Source organism: Phalacrocorax aristotelis, chromosome 9 (genome assembly GCF_949628215.1).
Source record: "Phalacrocorax aristotelis chromosome 9, bGulAri2.1, whole genome shotgun sequence".
Lineage (NCBI taxonomy): Eukaryota > Metazoa > Chordata > Aves > Suliformes > Phalacrocoracidae > Phalacrocorax > Phalacrocorax aristotelis.
In genome coordinates, this window is record NC_134284.1 from 20,037,286 (window position 1) to 20,063,018 (window position 25,733).

At 40.6% G+C, this 25,733-nt stretch overlaps 2 protein-coding genes across 5 annotated transcripts in view; one reads left to right on the forward strand and one right to left on the reverse strand.

Annotated features, from left to right (window-relative positions):
- PPP4R3A (protein phosphatase 4 regulatory subunit 3A) overlaps nt 1-19,020 on the reverse strand; it is a 47,230-nt gene extending 28,210 nt beyond the window's left edge. The window contains exons 1-2 of one of the 2 annotated variants that reach the window (XM_075103727.1): nt 18,070-19,020; nt 9,482-9,537 (exon numbers count right to left, since the gene is read on the reverse strand). In XM_075103727.1, coding sequence (XP_074959828.1) covers nt 9,482-9,537; nt 18,070-18,211 — 198 coding nt within the window. In that variant the 5' untranslated portion in view covers nt 18,212-19,020. The remainder of the gene's footprint in view (nt 1-9,481; nt 9,538-18,069) is intronic. The other variant, XM_075103728.1, reaches the window with a different exon arrangement.
- Nucleotides 18,625-23,702, forward strand: LOC142061971 (uncharacterized). Of its 3 annotated transcripts, XM_075103730.1 has the most exons (3): nt 18,625-19,664; nt 20,803-20,844; nt 23,061-23,702. In XM_075103730.1, coding segments are annotated over exons 1-3 (1,083 nt in total). In that variant the 3' UTR covers nt 23,062-23,702. The 3 variants fall into 3 exon arrangements, 2 of the variants coding, with proteins under 2 accessions (XP_074959831.1, XP_074959830.1); XR_012662328.1 differs by having other exon boundaries at nt 18,625-20,844; XM_075103729.1 differs by having other exon boundaries at nt 20,803-23,702.
- Nucleotides 23,703-25,733: the final 2,031 nt, after the last annotated feature.

The following is a 25,733-nucleotide window of genomic DNA, read 5'->3' on the forward strand; positions in this document are numbered from 1 at the left end:
TCAATTGCACCACATAAAACTGCACATCTTTTGTAGTATCAAAGTTACAACCATCTTTTTCATTTTTATAGGCCCCAGAAAACACTGTGCTAATGCACAGAACAGCTGCTTAAAAGGCAGCCCCAAGATGCCTACACACTTTAAACAAGAACAGAAACTTGAATACGCACAATTAACTGCCTAAGAGTACACATACCTATTACACTGAACCACACACACCATTTATACTCATCCCAAACTACAATTCTGAAAGGATGTTCTGCCCTAGAATTCTGGAAGTCAGTTGAAACTGTGCGTAGGTATGTTTACTACCCAGACACTTAAGGTCTCATCTACTTACTAGAATAGTTCAAGAGCTTATCAGAGCCTTCACACTGCACGCAAAAACAATAGATGGAAGTGGAAGCTGATGCTGAAAGCAGCAATATCGCACACTGAGAAGCTATTTGATGCAGTAGTTTACGGACAGTATGCTAAATCACTGTTAGAATTAAAAAACCATGAAAAGAGATGAAAATATAAAATGCATTATTTACATATTGAATCAAATTTCACGTCTTTTGTCTTCCTGTAACAGCTAGCTGAAATATAGCCATATTAAATTTATATAGCCCCATGAAACTGCATCATTTAAGTGCTAAAACATGCATTTACTCACTAGACAAGACATGAGAATTTTTCCACTTATATTCCAATGAGAACCATAGAATATTTTTGTGTCATTAAGTATATATTTTGCTTAGAGCGACTATTCCTAAAGGAATTAATTTAAATATTTGCAAAAGCACTATAAGTTGCCAGACATATGAAGTTTAAGACAGTTGATTAATTATGCTTAATTTATTTCAAAAATTAAAATGAACACTGAGGATAAAGAGAAACCTTATATTTAGATTTTGATATGCACTCACTAGAAAACTTCTTAAACTAAACTATAATCTAAAGAGCACGACCAGCTAGCTCCATTAGGATTCAGTCAAGCAATACAATCGAATCAATTTGCCATTACCAGAGCAGCTATACTGCTTCAGAGGCACTAATGGCTTTACCTTGCAAATGGCAAATAGTTTACCTTTTCCTTTTCCAAAGGGTTGAGGAAGAGGTGGTACACAGAAGAAAGGGATTTAGGAAGACCACCTCCAAAATACAAAAGGAAGAAGAAAGTCACAATTAATAGTTTGTTCTCTACAAGACAGGTCACGGTGCAAATACTCTGGTAATAACAGATTGACAGCACCTAGTACTGCTGACTCCTACAGAGTAAGAAAAAAAGTTTACAAAAATCTAGAAAGGGAAGGTCCAAAAGAAAAAGTGTTGGTTTCTTTTTTAACCACCTTTTAAAAACAGCAGACACCTTACTGCAGTATTCATTGTGTGTATCAGGTTCAAAATCTGATTCATTAATCTCTGCAATTAGTATTTATGCTGCAGTAATTTTCAAGGCCATTGTCTCATCAACTTCCCACTGAGTAGCGCTTGCTTATTTAAAAAAAAAAACACACCAAACCTAACACTAAACCTTAAGTAGACCCTAGCAGAACTCGCCACATTCCTATCTAATTACATTTCCATTTAAGTGAAAGTGTTTTGATTCCAAAGCAAGTAATTTCCAAAAGATCAAAATATATTTTCTTCTCCATAAAGACAATGACTAACAAATAGGAAAATGACTAAAAGAACACAAACAAGGACAGTGTTATTTACATTAAGTGCAATAAGTTTAAAAAACAAAAGCCCTAAGACTATGAACAAAATCCAGCACTGGACCAAGGCAGGTCCATCTTCTTCCTCTGGGGAGGAAAAATTAAAGAGAAGACACAAAGGTACAACTGCTTTTGAAAACTACAGTCACAGATGTACAGAAGTATATTTGGCCATTGTATAGCAATATTTTTTAATTGTTTCTTCAGCAAAAAAAACTGCTAAAAGAAATTATTTGAGCAGCAGAACAATCTTCAAGTTTGGTTTATTAATATTAGAAAAGTATTTTCCAATTGCCAACATTAACAATTTCAAACAATATCTGTTGTCTTATCACACAAAGATTTCATGTTATAGATTAGTATCAGCACCTCAACAGAAATCTTTCAATTGCTACTCGCCATATCTTTAGTAAGAGAGTATTTGCTTGTACATCCTTTCTTGCCTCAAAGCGCTTTTAAAAAGAGAGCATGGAACAAAGCGAGAAAAGCACCTCATTCTGTTGCTTAATACACAGTTCAAAGTTTAAATTCACTGTTAAATGCAGACAGTTAGCAATGTAATTCCATTTTCTTAATCCTACAAAGCTTATAATCATCAAAAAGAAGAGCAGTACAAGACTTGTACATGTAGGGAGAAGTGACTGAAAGAAATTTTAGAGGCAGTTAAAGATAAAAAAAGCATTAATAAAAGTCTAGTTTCTTCTTGTTTTATTTAAGGGAATCTTTCTACGTGTTTTATATGAAATAATCTCAGTGTAATTTGAATCCACTAACCATTCTGATTTCTCAGCTATAGACTACCTGTTGCTTCCAAATGCCAAACATTACTTCTTGCAACTCCAAAAAGCAAACGAAATTTCTTAAGCTTGCCTCCTCCATTCCAAGAGAACACAGGAGCGTGAATAAATATGCTTAGTAACAGTAGCTATTGGTTAGAGAGGTAAGGAGACAAGTCTCGCGCATTACCCCTCTGTAAGCATAAAATCTTCAATCTTCTATGATTCATAAAAGCAGTTCTGGCTCAGTTTGGTCAAAAACATGTCCTTCTTTCACATTACATACAAGATGTTAGCCTCTAGACATGGAACTAGATGGGATGACTAAAACATGTAAAATTTCTTATCTAGGTTGTTGTTAAACAATTAAAATGTAAGACCACAATACTAAATCACAGCTACATTGTGTGAACTGAGTTATAAACATGGACAAATGTTTTATTACTGAAGGCTTTTATATTGTGTGCTCTGCAAGAATCCTAGTATTCTAGCTCCTCACATTTCTCAAGATGCATTATAGTTCTTGGCAAGACTTTTTTAAAATAGGATGATAATCAGGAAACTACTTCCGTAGAGTTCATGATCTTATTCAGAGTCTGAAAAAACATTTGCTGCTTTGCAAAAAAAATATTTTGACAACAGTGCCAGTTAGCTGTGTCATCACTACCTTAGCCCATATAAAATTTGCTGTCTCCCTAAGACTGTTTAAATAAATTTGTCGTCTTTCATATTACTGTTCATTATGACTGCTAAGATATAATGAGGAATTCTTAATTTTAAGTAAAAACCCTGATCATGGCCTCTTTCTAGAAGACCTATGTATTTAACATTCCTATAAAGAGACATCAGCCATCTCTACCAATGGAGGTTAACTTTTTGTACTCTTATCGATATAAAGACATGGCCTGAGGCAAAACTGCTTCAGAATACAGTTGGGCATTTCTCTGCTGCACGTCTCATAATTGGCTGCATCAAGCCCACATGGAGCAAGTTCGGGTTAGCTAGAGGTTTTCAAGGAAGCACTACTGTGTGCTACAGCTTTACTTGAGACTTCATTCCTAAGAAGCTAACCTTCAAACAGAACTACTACCACAACAGTTTAAGCCAGCAGCGGTTGCAATTGTACTTTGATGAACAAGGCTTTGCATCTACTATGTGATTTCTCCTCACTTTTTACTTTCCTTAATAGAAAGGTTGTTGAATACACACTATCAGTCTCAATTTTGTGCCATATCACTCACCAGAAGTCACACTTTTCTTAGATACTAAGTCAGTTTTATTTAACCATTGGGCAGCTGATTAGCAGGTGTGTTGTACAGCATTCATACAGTCTCCAAAGCAAGCCCTGGGATTTCATAATGAAGAACTTCAGAGCAATTAGTACTCAGGATTTGATTCTGCTGTAAAACTGATTTAAGATTTCTTTCCTAATGTAACAAAATGAAGAAAACTTATTGACCTCTTGCTGGTGTTCACATCCAGGGAGAACATTAATCTTCTCTGTAGCTCCAAAATATCCTCTTGGCATCCCTATGAGATTTAGGCTACTCTCAGGAAGTAGTGATCCCCCAAATTAGACAGGTCTTTCACAAATCCTTGCTTTCCATCATAAAAAGCAAATTAATCTCTAGCCCTCAAACGATTTAGGCCTAAGACACTTTCCTGGCCTGCACTGGAAGTTTAACAGAGAAGGGTTGTTTCTCCCCTTGTTGCGCTGCCTGATTACTAGTGTTCCCTATCTAGGTCCTTATGTTGTTTACAGTTAGACACTTCCCTAGACATGCCAAACCTCCTTTCAGGACCTGGCTAGCTAGTTATTTACAGCCAAAAGTAGTTTCATAAGCAGCTTTCTGCTTACAAAGTATACTACTGGCAGTACCCAGGTTTTTACATTAAATATATATACACTATATATTTATAAAATACATATAAATATTACATATATTAAAAAGTTATAGTGGTAAGTTGCAGCAGAATCTTCAAGCTTAAAAAAAACCGCCCCAGTAATGTAATATAAAGTTTCAATTTTGCATTTGGTTTTGCGCATCTGTTCACCCAAAACATGGATATCTAGATCTGCTGACAAGTTATCCCCAAAACTGGAATAACACGTCAAGGGCACACTCAGTCTTTTGGCAGAATGTATTGTATTAGCTTCTATGAAAGGCTCAACTATCATACATAACTTTTCAGTTAGCCATGTCATAGCTGCATTCCCATGAATCACATGGAATCAAATCAGTCTATTAGTTCTATAACAAAATCTTGACTCAATGGCCTAGTGACCATACCCAGAAACAGCAAAAAAATATTAGATTTCACACAAAAACATGCATGAAGATAAAGGAACATGTGATCACTTAAAACAGATGAACCAACCCACCCCAAAACCAACAGCAGTCACTCCCCTTGTTTCTCCCCTCACCACACAAAAACACATACCTTTCCTTACTATCTTAGCTACAGTAGGAACAAATTTTATTGAAGTAGTTTCACTGTTGCCTTGCTTGTCCTGACAGCAAGGGTAGAAAGTTCATCTTTTGTGAGCATTCTGCCAGTGCCTTTTTGGATCTTTTCAAAATTTAGCTTTGTTATTAGTAAGTCTGTTCTCCATCATTCAAGAATAGCCACCTTCAAGCCACACAGCTAGTAGATGGTACTCCGGATGAATTTAAGCTTTGTATTGTTGTGAGGAATTGAAAAAGGGACTGCAAAAGCAGATGACACGAGACACTGAAGTTTCTAGTGCAGAGGCAAGACTTTCTGTGCCTGAAACAAGGAAGACTTGAGTTGCTTCCAGCTACAAAGGGATTCAATACACACTTCATCACTGGCTTACAGGATGTACAGGGATATATCTAAAACAAAGTTCAGGATATAAGCTAAAGCACTGCCAAAGTATATTGAAAAGCATATACCCCAGTCCACAACCATATCAGCTTTCTCCCCAAACACTATGTATTTTAGGAGTTTATTTCTCCTTTAAGGATGCACAGGAAGAGGTGTGTTGTCCTAAAATACTAGTGCAATTATTAATTTTCTGAATAAGGATCACTTGTTTAAGAACAGCACCTCTGTCACTAGCATTCTGGAACTGCATCATTCTAATGCCTTTAAAAAAAAAAAAAAACAGAGCACGAATGGAAGTGTGTAAACTGACTTTACCAAGACAAAACAATTAAAGTATCTTCTACCTTTACCAGTATATTAAGAAAACAATCAACAAGAGAAGAGGAAAACTAAGTATTCCATGTGTGGTCCAGCAACTCATAGTATAATTAAATTCCACTTACTAAACAAAATTTGCTTTTAAGCTGCACGCTACTTACCCATAATTAAATCCAATACATTCCATATCACAGTTATAGGACCCTTACTGTAACATTTAAAAATAAGAATAACAATAAAACTTCACATATAGCCCTAAAAAAGAATACAAGCCAGGAAGACAAATGTAAAATGTGCATCAGTACAGACTTTTCCAGAAGATATCTTCTGTCTATAAATAGTACCTTAACACATGAAATTTTAGTCCTTTTTCTGAGCCACAGGACATTAGTTTCTCAAGTTGTTTTCTTTCTAGCTTCTCTTCCTCATATGGATGCCTTTCTTTTAGTTCTGGCATAAGTAAGGATGAGTTTTCCAGGCAGTACACAGTTCAGAGCATCTAAAAACTTCCCTTGGTAGCAATTCTATGATACAGAATCAGATCCACAGACATATCCTCCTTTTTGAATGCACAGCAGAAAATAACCTTTCATTGTGACAGAAAGGCTAATCTAATTTACCTAACAAGCAGCCTTTTAACTAGCTTTTTGCTAATGTGCTTCATGCTTTAAGGAATTATTTCAAACCTCTAGATAGCAGGTAAGTCTGGGAAGACTGAGGACTAGATTGTGCAAACTGAAGTATCTCAGGACCATGTTGATGTTACGAATAATGAGTCCTCGAGCAGGTCAAGATCTGCCAAGTATTCTTCCTCTCGAAAGCTGACAGTTGTTACCTACCACCAATTAGATCAACATTTACATGCACACAGAGACCTCACTAATCCACAAAAAAGGGCACCATTGCTTTCAATCCTAAACCCCAAGAAATCTAAAGCAGGGAATTTGTTAAAATTGTACTTGAAGCTCAGGTTCAGAGGGTATGGCTTTTGTTGGGTTTGGTTTCTTCGGGGTTTTTTGCTTTTGAGGATTTTGTTTTTGGTGGGATTTGTTGTTGTTGTTGGTTTTGTGTGAGTTGTTTTGGTGGTTTTTGTTTTTTTTGCGTGTGTGCACATGTGTATATGTGCACACGTGTGTTTTGTTGTTGTTTCTATGATGTCTTAGGCACCAAGAGAACAGAGGCAGCAAGGCAACATTTTTTTCACATCTTCACACTATTATTTTGACAAATAATGATCTAAGCTGTGACACTTACCACTAAAGTATACATATTTATACGCACTGCATAATTTGTGATATTAACAATTACTGAGACAATCTGTTTCATGTTGGCACTAATAGTGCAGCATAGGTAGAACCTTCCACCAGCAGAACTTAACTGTATCAAAAAGTTATTGATAGGCTTGTTGAAGAACCCAAAGGAACTGGCATAACAAGTTTCCCCAAGAGCTTATCTATCACACATCTCTCCTTCCACAAATTATGTTAGCTGGTCCAATAAAAGATTGTTGCTTCTTACAAGCCTCACGTCAACCTAGACAAAAGTCAGAACTCATCCACTTATTCCATTAGATATCCAAAGTGCCCACAAGCCACATGTTAAGTATGTCACAGTAAAAACAGCTCTGATGTATTGCTCTGTACCCCTTTAAAAGGGAATGGAGCTTCACCCTCACAACAAAATTGAGATAAAAGGCTGGTAAGACCATAATACTGGTAACAAAGTAACTGGAAAGTTGCTTTGAAGTTTTAAGTCTTACGTTTCTGAGAGATTTTTCTTGCAATTCTAGGAGTGCAACTTACAACTGCAGGCAATAAGTCTTCTATCTCAGGCTGCAAGGTGAAATAAGCTACTAGTGAAGTAAGCGGCATTGTGCAGCCAAAAAGGAAAGAGTTCACTCACTCTTCCATCCCACAGTTCCACAAATGGATCTTGTGTGAGGTGGCTTGAAACTTCTGCTGACAGAGAGAGTTGCCAGTTTTTGAAGAGGGATTCGAAGCACCCAAGTTGATTTTTCTTGTGGTTTAGTGAATATAGGCAGCTCAGAATTCTATGAGCAGAGCTGGAAAGAAGCAACTCTTCCTTTCAGCTGCTAAGCTCCAAGCTTAACTCATATAGAATCAGGTTGAAACTCTGAACTTGCCTTTTGCTAAGGAAAAGGATAAGTAGGCCTCACCTGAAAGAGAACGTGCTACAAAGTAGGATTAATACACACACCACGAAAGACCGGGTATTTCTAAGATTCAGAGTGGAGCCCTACACTTAATCTCTATTAGATATGGCTTTGCTTAAATAACATGAACAATCCACCTGCAAATACAAATTTCTGTCTGTGCAGCATTTGAAAGCTTTAAGAACAGCACTTTTCCTTCTCCAGCACAGAAAATGTTACAGTACTGTTCTAACAGGACAGGTTCATGTTTAATATTTTCATTTCTCTAACCATGTTTTCACTATCACCCCTATTGATTTGTGCAGTGCTAGATTACAATGCATGTCTGACCCAGAGCAATGAGCACAGATACGAAATGCTGCTGCACTGACAGGCATGTGCGGTAGTTTGCACTGATCTTATAATTTTATGCCTACTTAAAGCAGGCTTCATGTTTGATCTGGCATAAAGCCTACTGATATAAAGCTTGCCCCTCAATGCTCTTTGAACAGATTTCAATGAGCAAAGCAAGTTTACACTAGATCAGCACTTTATGTCACAGAGCTGTGAAATATTCAATGTCATTTTAGGAGTCCTAATGCTCAAGTTACTGTATCATAGAACCATGACCTCAGGCTAGTCAGGATTACAACTAAGAGTTAGCTTGCTTAGCATTTTTGCTGGTCTTGTCTTTTCTTACTCCCTGCAATTGATTCTCCACCCCACATTGGCCTTGCCAGTTGTTCAGTACAGACTGTTTATACAGTGCATGATGAATTACATCAAGGGGCAGATACAAGCCAGATTTTCAAAGGAAGGGTATTTTAAACCCAGACCAGTTCTACCCATTCAGTTCAGCATAGAATCCTACAAACAGCTGCAGCCACCCAACCACTGGGACTGCCTGTCAGCAAAAATACAGTACCTCTACGCTTATCATAAACAATTAAAGCTGAAGACAAGAGTGTTTTAATACACTAACTGTACCTGACAGGATTTTATCAAGTCTGAGCTGACCAGACAGGCAACAAAATACAATCTGGTTCAGCATTTCTAAACCTCTAAGGGTAATTCTCAGCATCCATGAGATAAGAACAGCAAACAAAGTGCAAGACCTACAATTCACTTCTCACCCATCCCAGCAGCATTCTTTAGGGTCTCACATGGTATGGCATAAATAATTGAAGCAAGGCGCAAACTAGAGGTGAGAAGCTGCTTTTATGTATACAGAAAGCTTTGAAGCAGTAGTAACTCATATCCATCTTCCAAGTAAAAGACAAAAAGTAAACATGCAAACAAGTTCAAAGCCTTCTAGTCCTCTCTTAAATAAAATACATTAAAGTTGTAGTATCTGAAATACAAAGAAGAAAAAAGCCAGATGATATTAAGTTGAAGACACTGTAATGCTCCGGAACCTCAGCTACTTTGTGATTTTCACAACTATGCTTTGCCCATCTCTCCCAAAGCATTTTTTGGTGGAAAACAGAGTGCAAGATAGGTAACTTCACAAAAAATGCAGAGAAATAACACACATGTATCATGAAATGCACAAAAATGCCAAGAACTACTTTGCCTCCTATTTTTGGTACAAGAATATATAATTTGCAAGAAAAGCAAAAAAATTACTGTATTTCTGAAGTTGAAGAACCTGCCTTGAAATGTGAGGAAAAAAGTACATTTACCTGTTGCTTCTGGTATGCAGTGTTCGGATTAATTTTGGACTCCAAAAGAAGAGAGCCTAGGAAAAGAAAAGTTCCACTTATTTACATGTGTACGAAAATTTCAATCTCAACATGAATTTTCTGATCAATCTTTCCTCTAGTAGGTATTAACACCCTTCCTCCCAACAATAAGTCTGTTAAACACATTCTACAGCTTTTTATTCCATTTTTTCCTCAGAGATATTCTCATATAGTACAGAACATTCAAGAGTGTTTTAAGGACTGATTTTTAACCTCCCTCTTATTCTGAGTAATGACTTTTCTATGGAAAATTTATTAGAGATTATTAAGTCTGCAATAAAATCAGCACACGAAAAGCATCACAGCTGCGTTCCATACATCACCTACAGTTGTTTCACACGAAATCTGTTGATCATGTGGTATTTGTTCCTAAAGTTTAGCTAAAATGCTCACATTAGTTTGCTGGAAAGAATATCTAGGAACAAATGCTTGAGGCAGCAACCATTGTGACTGCCCATACCAAGAAAACTTCAGACATGGTAAATATAGGAACAATGGTTTCACAGCAGCTTATAGTGATTTAAGACATAAAACAGCAACTCCATTCTCATGTCTGGGTTTTCTTGCCCTTCCTTCTGCATAAGCATTAGTGTTAATACATGTCACATTTAAATGGTTCAGAGGGTTGATATGGGTGAAAACAACCCTTAAAACTGCTTTTATTTTTGGTTCAATCACTTCCCTCATCCACCTTGCTGCTCAGCTGCACAAATGCCAGTGCATAAGTGATTCTTTACAGCCATGTCTTAAATTTACGTACCTGCAGAGCTTCATTCAAAATATATTAAGTACTGATAAATGAACTTGCATAATCAGTCCTGTAATTAAAACATAAGGCTGCATGCTCCCCTCGACAGAGGCACTCCTCCATTCATTTACCCACTTAAATTTATTCTTTAAGAAAATTCCAAACTTTTTCTTAAAAAAGTCTCAACGTCTCAGTTTTCATAGCTATAGTTCTAAGGCACTCTTATATTTACATTAGTAGAATATTTGCCAAATATCCTCACAAAATCTAAACTAAAGAAAAATTAAAATGCTTCAACCATCTCCTACCAAGTTGAGAGGAGTAGCTGATACACCAGAAGGCTGTACTGCCTTCCAACAAGACCTGGACAGGCTGGAGAGCTGGGCTGAGGGGAACCTCATGAAATTCAACAAAATCCAAACGCAAGGTCCTGCACCTGGGGAGGAACAACCCCATGCACCAGTACAGGGTGGGGGCTGAACTACTGGAAAGTGCCTCTATTGAGAAGGACCTGGGAGTGCTAGTGGACAGCAAGCTGCCCCTGGGCCAATGGTACCTGGGGAGTGTGGCCAGCAGATTGAAGGGGTTATCCTCCCCCTCTACTCTGCCCTAGTGAGACAACATCAGGAGTAGCGTGTCCAGTTCTGGGCTTCCCAGTTTAAGGAGGACAGGGAACTGCTTGAGCAAGTCCAGCAGAGAGCTACAAGGATGATCAGGGGAGTGGAGCATCTCCCATATGAGGAAAGGCTGAGCGACCTGGGTTTGTTCAGCCTGGAGAAGAGAAGACTGAGGGGGGACCTCATCAATACCTATAAATATCTAAAGGGTGGGTGTCAGGACAATGGGACTAGACTCTTTTCATTAGTGCCCAATGACAGGACAAGGGCCAATGCACAAATAGAAATGCAGAAAGTTCCAGCAAAACTTGAGAAAAAACTTCTTTACTGTGAGGGTGACAGAGCAGTGGAACAGGCTGCTCAGGGAGGTTGTGGAGTCTCCTTCACTGGAGACATTCAAAACCCACCTGGACACGTTCCTGTGCCCCCTGCTCTAGGTGTCCCTGCTCAAGCAGGGGGGTTGGACGAGATGACCTCCAGAGGTCCCTTCCAACCACTACCATTCTGTGATTCTATGATCTCAAATATGGAAGCCTGAGAATTTGAAGACAGGACAAGAGAACAAATTACTTTGATTTGCAAATTGTACTTCCAAATCTCATGATAGTGAAAACCAGCTAGTCACTGTTGACTCTATCTGGAGTATACCAATTACAAAATCCACAGCAACCTGACCTTGAATGTTGCCAGGGATGGGGCATCTACAACCTCTCTGGGCAACCTGTGCCAGTGTTTTGCCACCCTCATCGTAAAAAATGTCTTCCTTATATCTAGTCTGAATCTACCCTCTTGTCCTATCGCAACAGGCTCTGCTATAAAGTTTGTCTCCATCTTTCTTACAAGCTCCTTTTAAGTACTGAAAGGCTGCAATAAGGTCTTCCTGGAGCCCTCTCTTCTCCAGGCTGAACAACCCTCTCTCAGCCTTTCTTCATAGTAGAGGTGCTCCAGCCCTCAGATCACTTTTGTGGCCCTCCTCTGGATGCGCTCCAATAGGTCCATGTCCTTCCTGTACTGAGGACTCCAGAGCTGCATGCAGCACTCCAGGTGGGGTAAGAAAGGCTATTGCTTCATGAATTTAGAAGCTTTACCAAGGATTTTTATATTCAATACCTTACTATGTATGTGATAATCAGATACAATTAATTAATTTTTTAAAAATCAATAAAGTAATGAACCTGTGATGGCTGCTTCTTCCTAGTTTCTATGTCTATTGTTCTACACAAAGCAGCCTTCACTAATGAAGTTGGCTTGAGAAGTTATCGCCCTGTCTCAACTGCTCTTGCAGTAAGAGCTGTCTACAAATTAAGATAAAACCCAAAACCAAAACTGAACTACATAGCCCTCAAGGGAAAACAAGACACAACGAAAACGCTTTCTACCCCCAAAAGCACATATGCTACCCTTCTTTTTAAAAAAAAAAAATTTTTGCAGTTTTCTAACTCACATCAGCTCTGTTACAGCAGTTTATTTGGTTAAACATGACAGCACAACTAACGAAAAAAAAAATAAATCACAAACTATAGAGCAGGACAGAGAAGGAAATCATCTAAGATGAGCTTTACTAATGAATCCAATACACTGTGGTACTTAGGCAATAGTCTCGAGCCTTGAATTCTGGGTTTGCTTACTGAACATCTAGAAACAGAATTCCCTTTTCTGTTGTCATCATCAGTTATAGGCAGTATTTAACTTCAATCTTACTTTCAGTTTCAAAGCCTCAACTTCAACTACATGAAGTTTTATAACATTATTTTGCGCTATTAACTTGGTTGACTAACTTCTAGAAAGTCTTTACTGTCTAGAAATATTTAATAGCAGCAAATATTAATTAGAATCTTGTAAGAATTAAAAACAATTTTTAATTTCAACATTATATTTTAACTGCTGAACTCAGAACTACAGACATGGAAATCCTGAAATTAGCAGAATATTATACATAACTTGAACACCACGTTTGACAAAATACTATTAAAAAAGAAGTCTTGAAGACAAATGAATACAGACATTTCATCTTCCAGGCTGGAAGCAGACACTAGAGAATGACCTCTTTACTAGACTTACCACAAAAGAGCATTTCTTCTTCTCTACTAAACCTGACACTTGCAGGAAAGATGAATCAAGCCTTATAAGGCTTGACTTGCTTCTCATTACCACATGATTCAACTTACTCCTCACCGTTCCAGACAATAACCAGAAAAATATTAATTTGGAGATAGAAACATACCAAAGTATAAACCTGTAACTGCTCCAAATCCATCCTTCTGGAGAACCTGATACTCCATTTGTGCAATTTGTTCCCCAAAAAGGGTTCAATGACTCAAGATCAGTGACTATGCAACTAGTTAGTTCAGTGAGTTTATTTTCATACAGTAAGTTTTACAGGATCAGGCCCCTTCCTGGTATGAGGCAGTCTTAGGTCTGTTACTTGCTTCTGGGAACTAGGCAACAGTAACAGCTGCCTGTAACACAAATACATCCTTTAAAAAAAGGTTACAGAAATTTAACATATAGCAAATAAAGTCCTCCTCCATTCAGGCAATACCAGTACTTCTTCCTAAACACAGTTCAAGATGCTTACTCTTCCATTTCTCATAAGCAATTACTTTCTATGTACGTATTTTACTCTTGGTACTATCCTAGAATATGTTAAGACTATCCAGTCTACTTCATAAAAATACATAAACAAAACTTCATCTTCATGGACTCAACTACTCTATTCAAAGGTAACACTTGGAAACTCGCCTTAATACAAGCTATGGTTTTAATAAACCCCCCAAAATTATGCAGATCTAGGCATTTTCTAAATTATAGCCTTGATAGATTGTGAAGGTAACTGCAAAACATTGGTGGCAGAAAGTAACATCTGAAACCACCTATAAAGAAGAAAACACTGATTTGCAGAATTGTTTTGTGCCACTGTAATGCAATATAGCACAGCTGGGGTTTTTTGTTAGTACAACACCACCGTTCTGTGCTGTGAAAGGAATATGTGTAAAGGGAAAGACGTGCTCGAAAGAGATTACATACAGATATACAATGCTATTTTCAAAGATATTAGACAACATCAAATATCCCAATCCAGTAGTCTCAAACAACAAATCTGCAGACCTGTTTACATATATGCATATGGAGGAGACCTACTGATACGGAATACTGCTCCTCTCCCATCAAACTGTTATGTGGATCCTTCCTCAAAAGGAGAAATGGTACAGTGTCGCTCGTTACTCCTCATCAGTATAAACACGTTTATTTTCAAACGAAAATTTCAATTCAGCAATAGTTTTCTGCAAGATGCATATAGAGGTTTAAGTTCTGCAATTAGTTCTGCTGCTACTGAATCACAGAATCCACAGGAACTTTGGAAACATCTCAAACCAAGGTCCAAGAATGTGCTCTGCATTCAAAGAGACTACTCCTCAGTCTAACATTTCTAAAGGGTCAAACCCAAACGTTAACGAGAGGGGACAGCAAGGAGAAAACAAACAAACCCCCCCATATTTTTTTCATTTTATCCTAAGGTAAGTAAATAACCACAAAATTTTCTGTGTTACTTTCCTGAAAATAAATAAAATTCATACCTTGAATTTGAGCAAAGTAAAGAAACTTAAGCCACATTTTGGCTAAGCCTTCTGCCAGTATTACAGGAATACTGATACCTGGTCCAAAGAAACAGCAAGGATGCAGATACCTACCCTGTGGCAAAAGTCACAATATGCAGAACTCAGAATTGGCAAACTACAACTTTTATTCAGAAGTGATTAGATAGTGCCTAAAAGAAAGCTGGCAAATATGGCCTCTAATGGGGGAGTTCATTTTGGCTTGACAAAAAGTTTAGTTACGGGACTAGTAAGCTTTAGTTTAAAAGTTTAAGCCTTCAAATTAACCCAAGTTAGTTGAACAGGAAAGTTCATTTCAGAGGGCACTTCTGCCATCTAGGCTCAGAACAAACAAACAAAAAAAGGCAATCTGAAACCATGCAGTAAAAATCCAGAAGTACACAGACATTTTAAGAATGAGGCAGGCCACAGCAGCCTAAAATACCATGTGAGAAACAGGTAAGAAAGGCTTCTGATTATACACAGAAACTCACATGGAAGGTGATCATTCATAAGAAAAGAGTTCGCTATTGCTCTACTGCAATTCAAGTAGAATATACCAGACCTAGGAATCAGAGAAGCTTTTCAGGGTTTTAAGTGAAAAAAGTTAACAGTTGTTTAAGCATTAAAAAAAAAAAACAATTCCCTGTTTCAAAGCATATTATATCTGATCTGAAAGCAGCTTACAAGAATTTCTGTGCTGTAACAGATTACTCCTAATTGCAATGACTCTTAAAGTTTTGTGCCTGGGAGCATTAGACATCTCAGATAGCAACACAAATCACTCATCTGCTCTGAAATATTTTCTTTTAAGATGGTGTTAAAAAGGCACCAACCTAAGGAAAAAAAACCACACCACTCCTACAGATAAAGAAATTATACTATTATTTAGTTCTTATTGCTCCAGCTCCAGATGATAGCTTGCCTTGGCATACTGATTGTAGCTCCCTTATCTGAACAGCCTGACCCTGCCATAAAATCTCAACCACTTGTCAAGCAGCTATTTAGCTACACCAAGTCACAGCTGCACAGTCAAAAGACTGAACTATGTGCTAGCCCACACAGTCAGCCAAAATGAACCGCTGGTAATTCTGGCTGCTGCTCTGTGCACAGCCAAACTGGCCCTTTAACAGGAGTGGGAATTTCCCATACACAGCAGGAACCACTGCTAACATCTCCCACGGCCTCCCCCACTCAGGAAACGGAGCCCTCAGCTTCAGGCAGACCCCGAGGTTTTCAGTCAGCTTCCTGGAGTAAGTCAGTAAGAACACGCCAGCATGCACAAGATGAATCTCAGCTCAGACGCTAGGATAAGCTTGTTTAGAAGAGGAGGAAGGAAGAAGTTCCATTGTGGAAAGAGGAGGAGCTGACAGACAATACAAGAACGCAATGGAAACATGGAGGCAAATGGTGTATAGGTCAGGTTCCTAGCACTTGTATGCTTTTGATGACTGGGGGGAGCGGGGGGAAATCACAGTCAACTACTTCATGTAGGTTAAAAAAAGGCACACCAGGAAACACAAATTGCACAGTACCTAAAACACTAGTCCGGTGTTACCTTTTTTCAAACCATTTACTTCAATAAAAATGACTGCACTTGCCTTCAAAAACCAGCCCACAAACAACTGACACTAAGAGTAAACAAAATATAAATCAAATTTTATAAGCTGTTTACATAAGCAAGTTAGAAAAACTAGCCTATTAATAGAGTGCACATTTACACAGGACTGATACTACCTACTAAATTAAGAACTTAAACTCTGTATATTATTCAATACTCTTGAAGTATATGTATGCTGTTTGAGAGAGGTCTAGTGTGCGTATCCTATTTAGTTCTGTGTATTAGGTGCAATTAGTAAGTTTGAGCCAGTTCTGCTTTGATTAGCGTATCTTAGCTATGCAACACGAAGTAATGACTTCATTTTGTTTTGGGATCATTTATACCAATCTGTATTTTACTTCTTACGGATGTTCATTTACAACAAACAAGCTGGCAACAACAGTCCAATTCAGGTTCTAATTAGTCTTAAGCATACATATTCCACTGAAAGTCAATAACGGGATTTTAGTTTCAATGGGCTATTTCTTCACAAGGTTATGAACTGCAGTTCTTTTGCTTTTCTAAAAAGAAAAAAAATCAGGAAATTTTTTAGTGTATAGAAGACATGGTAGTTATTAAACACGAGCACAGCAGCCATGTACACAGAACGGACTATATCTACAACAAAATATACTGTAAAGTTACCCTAAAAATTTAGCGATAACCTTTCACCTTCTTCCCTCACGTTGAAATTAAACTATTTCCATGTCAATGTTTTCTCTTACACTATGAAGGTGACCAAACTATAAATGCATCTTCTTCAGTGTAAAATAAATAAAATCAAGTATCAACTTTCTAAAGTATAATCAAGAAACTACAAAAAAACCCTGAGATTCATGCTTATCAGAAATGCAATTATCAAAATCTGCTTAGATGAAAGTTTGATTCCTCCCTATCAATTTATGATCTTTGCTGTAGAGATTATGGTACAGTGTGCCAGAACTTTCTAAAACAGTAAAAATTAATGATTCTCAAGTTGCTTTTGATCCTAGTTCCTAAAATGAAAAAGCCAAATAAAGAAAATTACAGGGTCTGTTGACAGTCACAAGCTACAACTAAATCTACAAGTCACTAGATACAGTAGCTATATATCTAATGAAGTAATAAGTCGTTCATTGACAGACTTTACTAGCAAAATGGTATAGTCTAGATATTGCAAAGTACACATTTTAAAATCTGCACTGATCATTGCAGTCAGGAACTCACTTAACCAATAATCAAGACTAGCCCAAACACATAGCTACAGGAGTAGACAGCACAACTCAACCTACACTATTGTCACAGGTTGTCAGAAAACGTGAAGGAAGTTGATAAGGCATTGTTTTAAATTTATTTACAGGAAGATCTAGAACTGCTGAAGAACTGAGAACTACTATTCCATAAAAAAAAGCATCTCTGAAAATGTTGTTCTATCCGCTGCATTGTCTTTACTATTATAACTGTACTTTGATAACTGTTGATAACTTTAAGAATGTCTTGCATAATTCTTGCTACCAAAGAAGGGGGTGGGGGAGGGAAAAAAAAAGGGGCGTTAGCCATCCAGTGACCTTTAAAAAAATGTATACTAAAACAACATGATCTAAGTTTTGAACAACAACTTTCACAAGGGGATCGTTTCCAGAAACTTCTAAGAACACATGTTTTGAAACTGGAGTACACTGGGGATCTAGTGATAGATAACTAGATATCCAAACCCATACAAGATCTACAGCGAGACCTGAACGTATTTTGTATGCAGCACTGTGTATTCACTAAGAAGCAAGTACCTACTATGCTTGCACTTGATGGCAATCTTCCATTTCTTGCACTTGGCCTACCACGAATGAACTATGGTTAGTACCTACTTGTTCTTAGGAATCACACTTGAGTTATGCAGCAAAACATTAAGGCAACAGACACAAACCTAAGCCCAGTTCCTTTTCTGGGCAGGATGAGGAAAGACTCTACCTTCAGACATACAAACTTACCATCACTCTCCGCCCTGACTAGCAGGGACATGCCCTTCAGCCTCTCCACGTAGCAAGAGGACACATGCCCCGTGCCTCGATCATCCCACTGGCGGTCCTCATTTAGCGTGTAAACCTTCACCCTCCGCCGGGTGTCAGTCATCCTGCCGCCTGCTACACCACAGCCACCACTCTGGCTTGCAATTGCTGGAGGAGCAGGAGGCTGTTTAGGGGCTTGGCCCCCCTCAAAAGAGGGGAGCGGGAAAGAAGGTAGCAACCCCACACGGGCAGGCCAAGCAAGCTCTTCTTATTCTTCTTCAGTGCTCCAACGGCATCCTCATTATCGAGGGTAACAGAGAACAGGGGGGTGCAGGGGAAGCGGGGGAACAAGAAAAGAAAGGGGAGCTGCTCCAGGCACAGTCAGGCGCTGCACAAAAGGCGAGTAAGACTACGCAGGAGAGAGCCGCAGAGAGGAGAGAGGCTCCTTGCAGGGCGAAGGGCAGGCAGGAGAGACGGTGAAGAAGGGATCCTGGAGAAGAAGTGGATCCACGGAGTGGAAGCAACGGCGGACAGCAGATGGCACGGGTGGCAGCGGGCAGCCGGCCCGAGGTGACAGGAGCAGGCGACCCTGGAGGCCGGGGCCCTGGCGAGGGAAGCAGGCGGGAGGCTGGCGAGGCCGGGGTGAGGCAAGCGGGAGAGGGGCCGCTCGCCCCGGCCTGGAGCTCGGCTCTATTGTGCAGCAGCTGCCCAGGCCCGCAGCCCCTCGCTCGCCCTCCGTCAGTGCGGGGCTTCGAGAAGCTGCCCTCCTTCCCGCCGGGGCTGGCCGGGGCCTGCGGGCGCTGCCTGCCCCGGGGCGGGACGACGCGGGCGGGCTCAGCGCCCCGTCTCCCCCATGGGCTCCCGTCGCAGGCGGCGGCTTCACTCCCAGCCCGACTCCGCCGCCATATTCTTCTTCCTCCTCCTCCTCCTCCTCCTCCTCCTCCTCCTCCCGGTGCTGCGGCGGCTCAGTCCCGGCTCCTCAGCGCGCCCCACGACGTGGCTGCGCCCCAGGCGCTCAGCGGCCCGGCCGGCAGAGAGGCGCACTGCCCTGCGGAAGGGGCGAGTAGCGGCGACGCGGCCCGTCCAGCCCGGCTCCCACCGGCTCCGTCTCCGCCTCAGTCACTGCACGGCCGCCATCTTGGTTTCACCTCTCACTGGAGGCGCGGGGTCTCCCAGCCAGCAGCGGCACGGGCCGCCCGCCAGCATTTAAAGGGCCAGCAGCCCTGTAGCGGGCGGTGGAGCCGCGCCGCGCCGCGATCGCTCGCGGACTGTGTGGGCGGGACAGGCGTGAGGCTGTGGCCGGGCTGTTACCGCGGGCCCAGGGGCGGCTCTTCCCGCGCTCTGCGCGGCGCCTCGGAGCTTGGCGGCGGCTGGGGCCGGGAGGTGGCGGCGCGGCGGGGCCCGCAGGCGGCCCCGCGTATGCGCGGGGGGAGCGGGAACCGGGCGGCCCCGGGTGCTGCCGCGGAGGGGTCCTCGGAGAGCTGCTCCCGCCCCGCCCTCGCTGGGTCGCACCGGGAACCTTGTTTCGGGGTGTCTTTGCCCTGTCGAGCACAACTGGACCGGTCCTCTCGCAAAGGGTTTGGTTTCCTTTTTTCCTCCTGTCGCGCGTTGCCGAGTGATCCAAAAGTTAAACGGCTTCTGAGGAGCGGCTCTTGGATCTCCACAGGCGTAGGGTCTAACCATGGCAATACCAAATGGAAGCTGTCGAGTCTCTGCTTTTGCTGCTGCTGCCAACATCTAAACATATGTTTGACAGATTTCTCTAAAATATGCAAAAACACTAGTGCTTTTGGGACCCCCACTGCATGAGGGAGTGCATTTAGGAGCATGTTCTAGACATGCTATGTACATGGGAGTTCACTGCAATTTATATACCCAATTAGATCCATTTATTTTTATTTTATACTTTCAAATAAGTACAGATACTTTTTTGTCAAAGTGAGCTCTACTGGGGCTGGTTTGAGCCGAACCCGCAGGTGATGAGCTGTCACCCCAGAATTAATTGCGTGTCACTAGGAAGCCTCCAGTCAACTCCAGTCAAGCACTACCTCCTTTCTCTCCCTTCTGCTTTGGTGGCCCGTGAGAAGAGTGGCCGGCACGTGCACAGAAAGATGCTCATGGCCTCCATTTGGCCTGCAAGTGGACACGCCTGGGGAGGGGCTGTGCCTGAATTTCTCTTGGGCAGTTCTGGAAATGCATTGTCGTGACTTCAAATAAGGTTGATGTCACTTAGAGAAACCTCTGTGGGACCGTTATGCTCGTTTACAAATTGTACCCTCTTGTGGCCATCAGATTAATCATAGACCACTGTTCACTGCGGTTTTGATTCTTTCAGGTTTTTTTGTGAATTGAAAACAGGAACTTCAATCAGATTTCAGTTTACAAACTTTGTGTTAGGAAAATTTTGGATTCAGCTTCTTCTCATCAGCCTTGTGTTATTTTGGTATCAGTCCGAACAATGTTCAGCCCAACAATAGTGCCCACTTGGCAGGTTTTATCCCAATTCTTATTATATTTGCCAAGGGCTTCTTTTTTTTTTTTTAAGCATTTCCACCCCAGTGATTGCAGAAGAAAGGTTGGGTATTGAGGGCAACTGCCCATGCTGGAAAGCAGATGCGAAAAAAAAAAACCCAACCCACTCAGTTTATTCTTCTTAGAGTCATGAGTTAGAATGCAAAAGAGTGTCACATCTCAATTCCTTCTCTCCATTTCCAGAGGTTTGAAGGACTGCGTCCAGAAGAAACGTCTTCAGGGATGGTGAGAGGCCATTCTTAATGGAGTTAAAAGATTAGGTTCCCTTAGTTCCTGTAAATAATGAAGGACATTGCCCTGGCAGAGGTAGAAAAACTGCAAACCTAGCAATCATTGCAAGTAATAAAGCATAGAAATATGGATGAGAACATCAAGGAATATGCATGGTTGGTAGTTTTAGGAACAGCTCAAGTTTTCTAAATCTTAGCATTATTATAGGCCTATTATATCTAGATTTTAAAAAATTGATATAGATATAAAAAAAGTAGAAGTGCTTAATACATAAATTTGTTTTATACTTGAAAGAATGCGTGATGTGTTTGTATCGTATGATGATGACTAAGTGCCTTCCTGGTCATTATTAAGAAGGATATTGAACAACTTTTCCTAGAAAGAAACATTTTAAAGTACACAGGTCCTGAAGAACTTGAATTTCAGAGTCCTAAAGGAGTTTGCATGTGTGATCTCAGGAAGCATGAAGTCATACTAATTTTTTAATAAATCTTAAATTATCACAGAAATTCTGCAAGACATGGAGGTTGACTAGAAGTATTCAAATCAAATTTACTGCATCCAGCTCTGGAGCCCTCAGCACAAGAAGGACATGGACCCGCTGGAGCGGGTCCAGAGGGCCACAAAAATGATCCGAGGGCTGGAGCACCTCTCTTACAAGGACAGGCTGAGAGAGTTGGGGTTGTTCAGTCTGGAGAAGAGAAGGCTGTGGGGAGACCTTATTGCAGCTTACAGTACTTAAAGTGGGACTATAGGAAGGATGGGGGCAACCTCTTTAGCAAGGCCTGTTGTGACAGGACAAGGGGCAATGGTTTTAAACTAAAGGAGGGTAGATTTAGACTGGATATAAGGAAGAAATTTTTTACAATGAGGGTGGTGAAGCACTGCCACATGTTGCCCAGAGAGGTTGTGGAGACCCCATCCCTAGAAACATTCAGGGTCAGGTTGGATGTGGCTCTGAGCAACCTGATCTAGTTGAAGATGTCCCTGCTCACTGCAGGGGGTTTGGACTAGCTGATCTCTAAAGGTCCCTTCCAACCCAAAGCATTCTGTGATTCTATGATTCTGAATCGGACAAGTGAGAACACAGATAATAATGGACTGATTTTCTGACATCAGTCACATGATAAATGCTGATACAGGATGCAATAAGGAATTACAAGATGGGCATATGGCAGTAGCAGCTGATGTGTCTTTATGGAAAAAATAGTTTAATTTCTTGTTAAATTATGAAGTTGCTTGTAAGGGTCATGGTGCAGGTATAATATACTTGGGTAGTTCTCAGGGATTTTTTCTGGAAAGTCAACGTTATATTCTGTGAAGAAAGCTCACTCTGCATGCATCAGATATGGGGTGACCAACGTTGGTCAAAAGATATCGATCAATAGAGATGATTCTAGATGATTGTGCAGAAATCAAGAGTAGGACTGATGCTACTTATGATTTGTAGTAATGATTAGAAAGTAAACGTAAAATCTCTGCGAACAAAAACTGTGTATGCCTCGGAGCCTGGAAGAGTTATACATATGGCTGAGGACAGAGTGGTCAGAAACAGACAGGTTCACCTACTGAAGGTGCTGATGGAAAAGAAGGAATGGCTTAGCCTGCAATAGCTGGGAGGGTTACTGGCAGCTAATTCTGTCTTAGTCCAGCTTTATAAATGTCTGTGAGCTCATAAGTACCTCCAAGTCATCACTGTGTTTTTAAGGCAAACAATGACACTTAAAATTCTGAGCTGTAAACACTGATGATTCAAGAGCTGACGGATGAGCAGCTCAGGCAGACAGGGTCAGAGCACCATGGTCAGCCAGGGAAGGCCTGGTTGTGCTCTGACTTACACCTCCTAAATGGGACCATTCAGACACAGCCAAATACAAGGTCACACCTTGTAAGGCTGAGTAAGGCAGCTCTGAAGGAAGCTAGGCTGCATAGTAAATGAACAACCCAACACAAACTTCTTATATCATGCTGTATCTGTAAGATCCAGTACCTTTTGGGTATGCTGTAAAACAGCAAGCTGTGGAAGAATGTAACGTCAGGACTAAAAGTAGCTTTAATGCCATATAATCATAGCATCATTTAGGTTGGAAAAGACCTTTAAGATCATTGAGTCCAGCCATAAATTCTGGTGTCCTCATTGTTAAAAGATTTTAAGAAATTGTAAACGGTCAGAAAGGAGCACTCAAGAACTTTTTTTTTTTTTTTTGCAGATTTGTTTGTTGCACTTCAACATCTCGGATTCCTGCAGCATGCACTGTTTTGCTGCACACCCTATGAATCATGTCTCAGATGCCGCTGCTCAGTTTTCACATACGGCAGATCCCCTAGAAACAGTACCCCTGTTCTTGACCCTGAACCACAGACCTGACCCTGTGTAGGTCAACAGTTAAAATTCTGTGACTCTTCCTCCTACATAATGTGCATATGAATCCCCCCAACAGAAATGTCATCTTTTTTCTTTCCACCCGTATAATAGTCTTAAATTTCACAGTGCTGAAAAGACCCTAGTCTTCCACACAGACCTTCCTTGTACAACTTCTGTGCAACTGCATAGTTGTGCAAAGGCTGTGTTTGTTTTGAATTTCACCATTCCTCTCTGGACGTGCTACTTTATCTAAACATGTAGGCCTTGTCATCAAAGACTGAAGGATTTCAAAGCACTGTTGAAGCTGCTGGATACAGAGAACATGTCTGGGTCATTTATTCGTCTGATAGTGAAAATGTCACTTTTTCTGAGAGGGGAACTCTGAGACATCTGAATCATGCTAGCTGTCCCTATACAATGCGTATTTCTATTTTTACATTTATTACTGTGCCTGTTGACTGTATTTGTAAAGACTTTTAGTAAAATGTTACTGAGTACTTTTTATCTTTTTTTCTATGGCAGACTTCCTATCGCTAACTTTTGCTCCTGTGTATCTTTTTTTTTTTTTTTTTAACAAGATTTCCAGTACTTTATCTGTAACTCAGACTGCAACAGGCTTCTCTTAGACAAATACGGTTGGTTGGCTTCTGAGAAAATTTTGGATAAGGGGCAGGAAGTATGAGATCTACCTCATAACCTTGTTTCCAAGAAGATTTGAAAGCCCACCAAAACTCCAGAAGAGAAAAAAACTAGCCCATTTTCCTATTATGTGTCTACCTAATCACCTAAAAAATTACGAACCAATGCAATACTGTCATTAAAATGAATTCCTCATTGCCTTACATGCATCCTGGAGCGAGTGTGGGAACTGTTAAAGCTGTTTCCAGTTTGCGTAGATGAGAACTACATAGGTGGATTTGAGCAAAAAGGGAGAAAGACCAAAAGGGGAGGAGAAGGGACATTGTCAGAGCAAGAGCAGGACAGCCGCACATGGATGCAGACAGGTAGACACTCATCCATACACACTCACACACAGAGTCTCAGTAGGTTGATACTTTAATTAGAGCAGTTATCTGGGATGACTGGACTGGACCTATGTAAGTTTAGGATCAGGTTCCTGGACAAAACCTGGTGAAGCTAATAATATCCCTCTACGTAATAAAATGTATTAAATGTGAAAAAATATCAGAAACCTGAAAAAATGTTAGTGAAAAAAAAGATTAGTTTTTTGAAGTAAGTGTTTTAGAACGAGCCATTGTACTGGCAGCAACTCAAATATAGGCTTATTGTTTCAATTTTAAAACTTATGCGTCATGTCAGTGTTTGTGACAATGACGGCCTTAAAAATGCAAAGAATTTGAGACTTGGACAGAGCAGGAATGGCTGTGGTACAAATTGCAACTAGGTAGTATGAATAGCAAGCAGATTGGGAGCACATCCAACCACTAGAGAGATTACTAATTATCTAAATCGGCTCTAGTATCTTCCATTTTGCATGAGAAGCTAACAAAACAGAGGTGAGAACCTGGCACCCAGGCTCTGTTATCTGTGGATGAGCTCTGCAGTAATAGAGGACAGGCATTTAAGGAGGGAAATGCGCACTGTCCTCACATGCCATCTCTTCTCTAGCCAAAAGTGAAGCTTAGCAGACCAAATGCAAAATTAGAGTTTTTGCTTTTATTGTCACCTAGAAATAACAACCTAAATTGTTTTGGGATGGGCATGCCTCAGTAGTCACATTGAAATTCTCCTGATTCTACATTCACAGCCTAGTCCCCTGATGTTCCATTTATGTTGGCTCCTTTCTGGCTCTTGCCAGACATAGATGTGGCACACGTCTGTAACGTCTTGAAAGACATGAAGAAGGTCAGCAAGGGTCAGTTGTTTAATGTCTTCTCCAATACAAGAACTGAGGAGCAAGAACTCCAGCTAGTTGGTGGCATGGTCAAAACAGGAAAAAGAGGCCTTTCTTCATATCGCTTTGAAGAAAGTGACGGAACGCTCTGCTGCAAGGTGGCATGGATGCTGAAGTCCAATGTGGTAGTCCAACATGCTAATCTACTACCAAGCTTTCTTGCAGAACGTATGGATAGCCTCAAAGCAGAGCTCTTAAGTCAGGGACTTTCTGTGACTAATGGGCAAAGGCATTAGTGGCATGTGGGGATTATCAGTGGATGTGCAGGAGGAAGAAGGTTGGGAATGGTGCGTGTGCTAGTAAGGTCTGTGGCAGCGAGGTGCGAAGATGGTGTGTCAGCTTTCACACCCCAGTGCGTTGAAGTGTAGTGTGAATGCAGTTATACGTGCTGCAGGGCCCCAAGGCCTCTACCGTGTGTCTGCCTGGTGCATGCCAATAGGACTAGGAATAGTCCTAAATAAACAGGACTAATAAATAGTCCTAAATAAATATGACTAGGAGCACACTTGGACATTGCTGCCAAAGACAGTGTAAGAGCACACCATTTCATTAATCATATTGTCACTGTGTAGAAATTACTTAAGAGTTATTAAATATTAACTC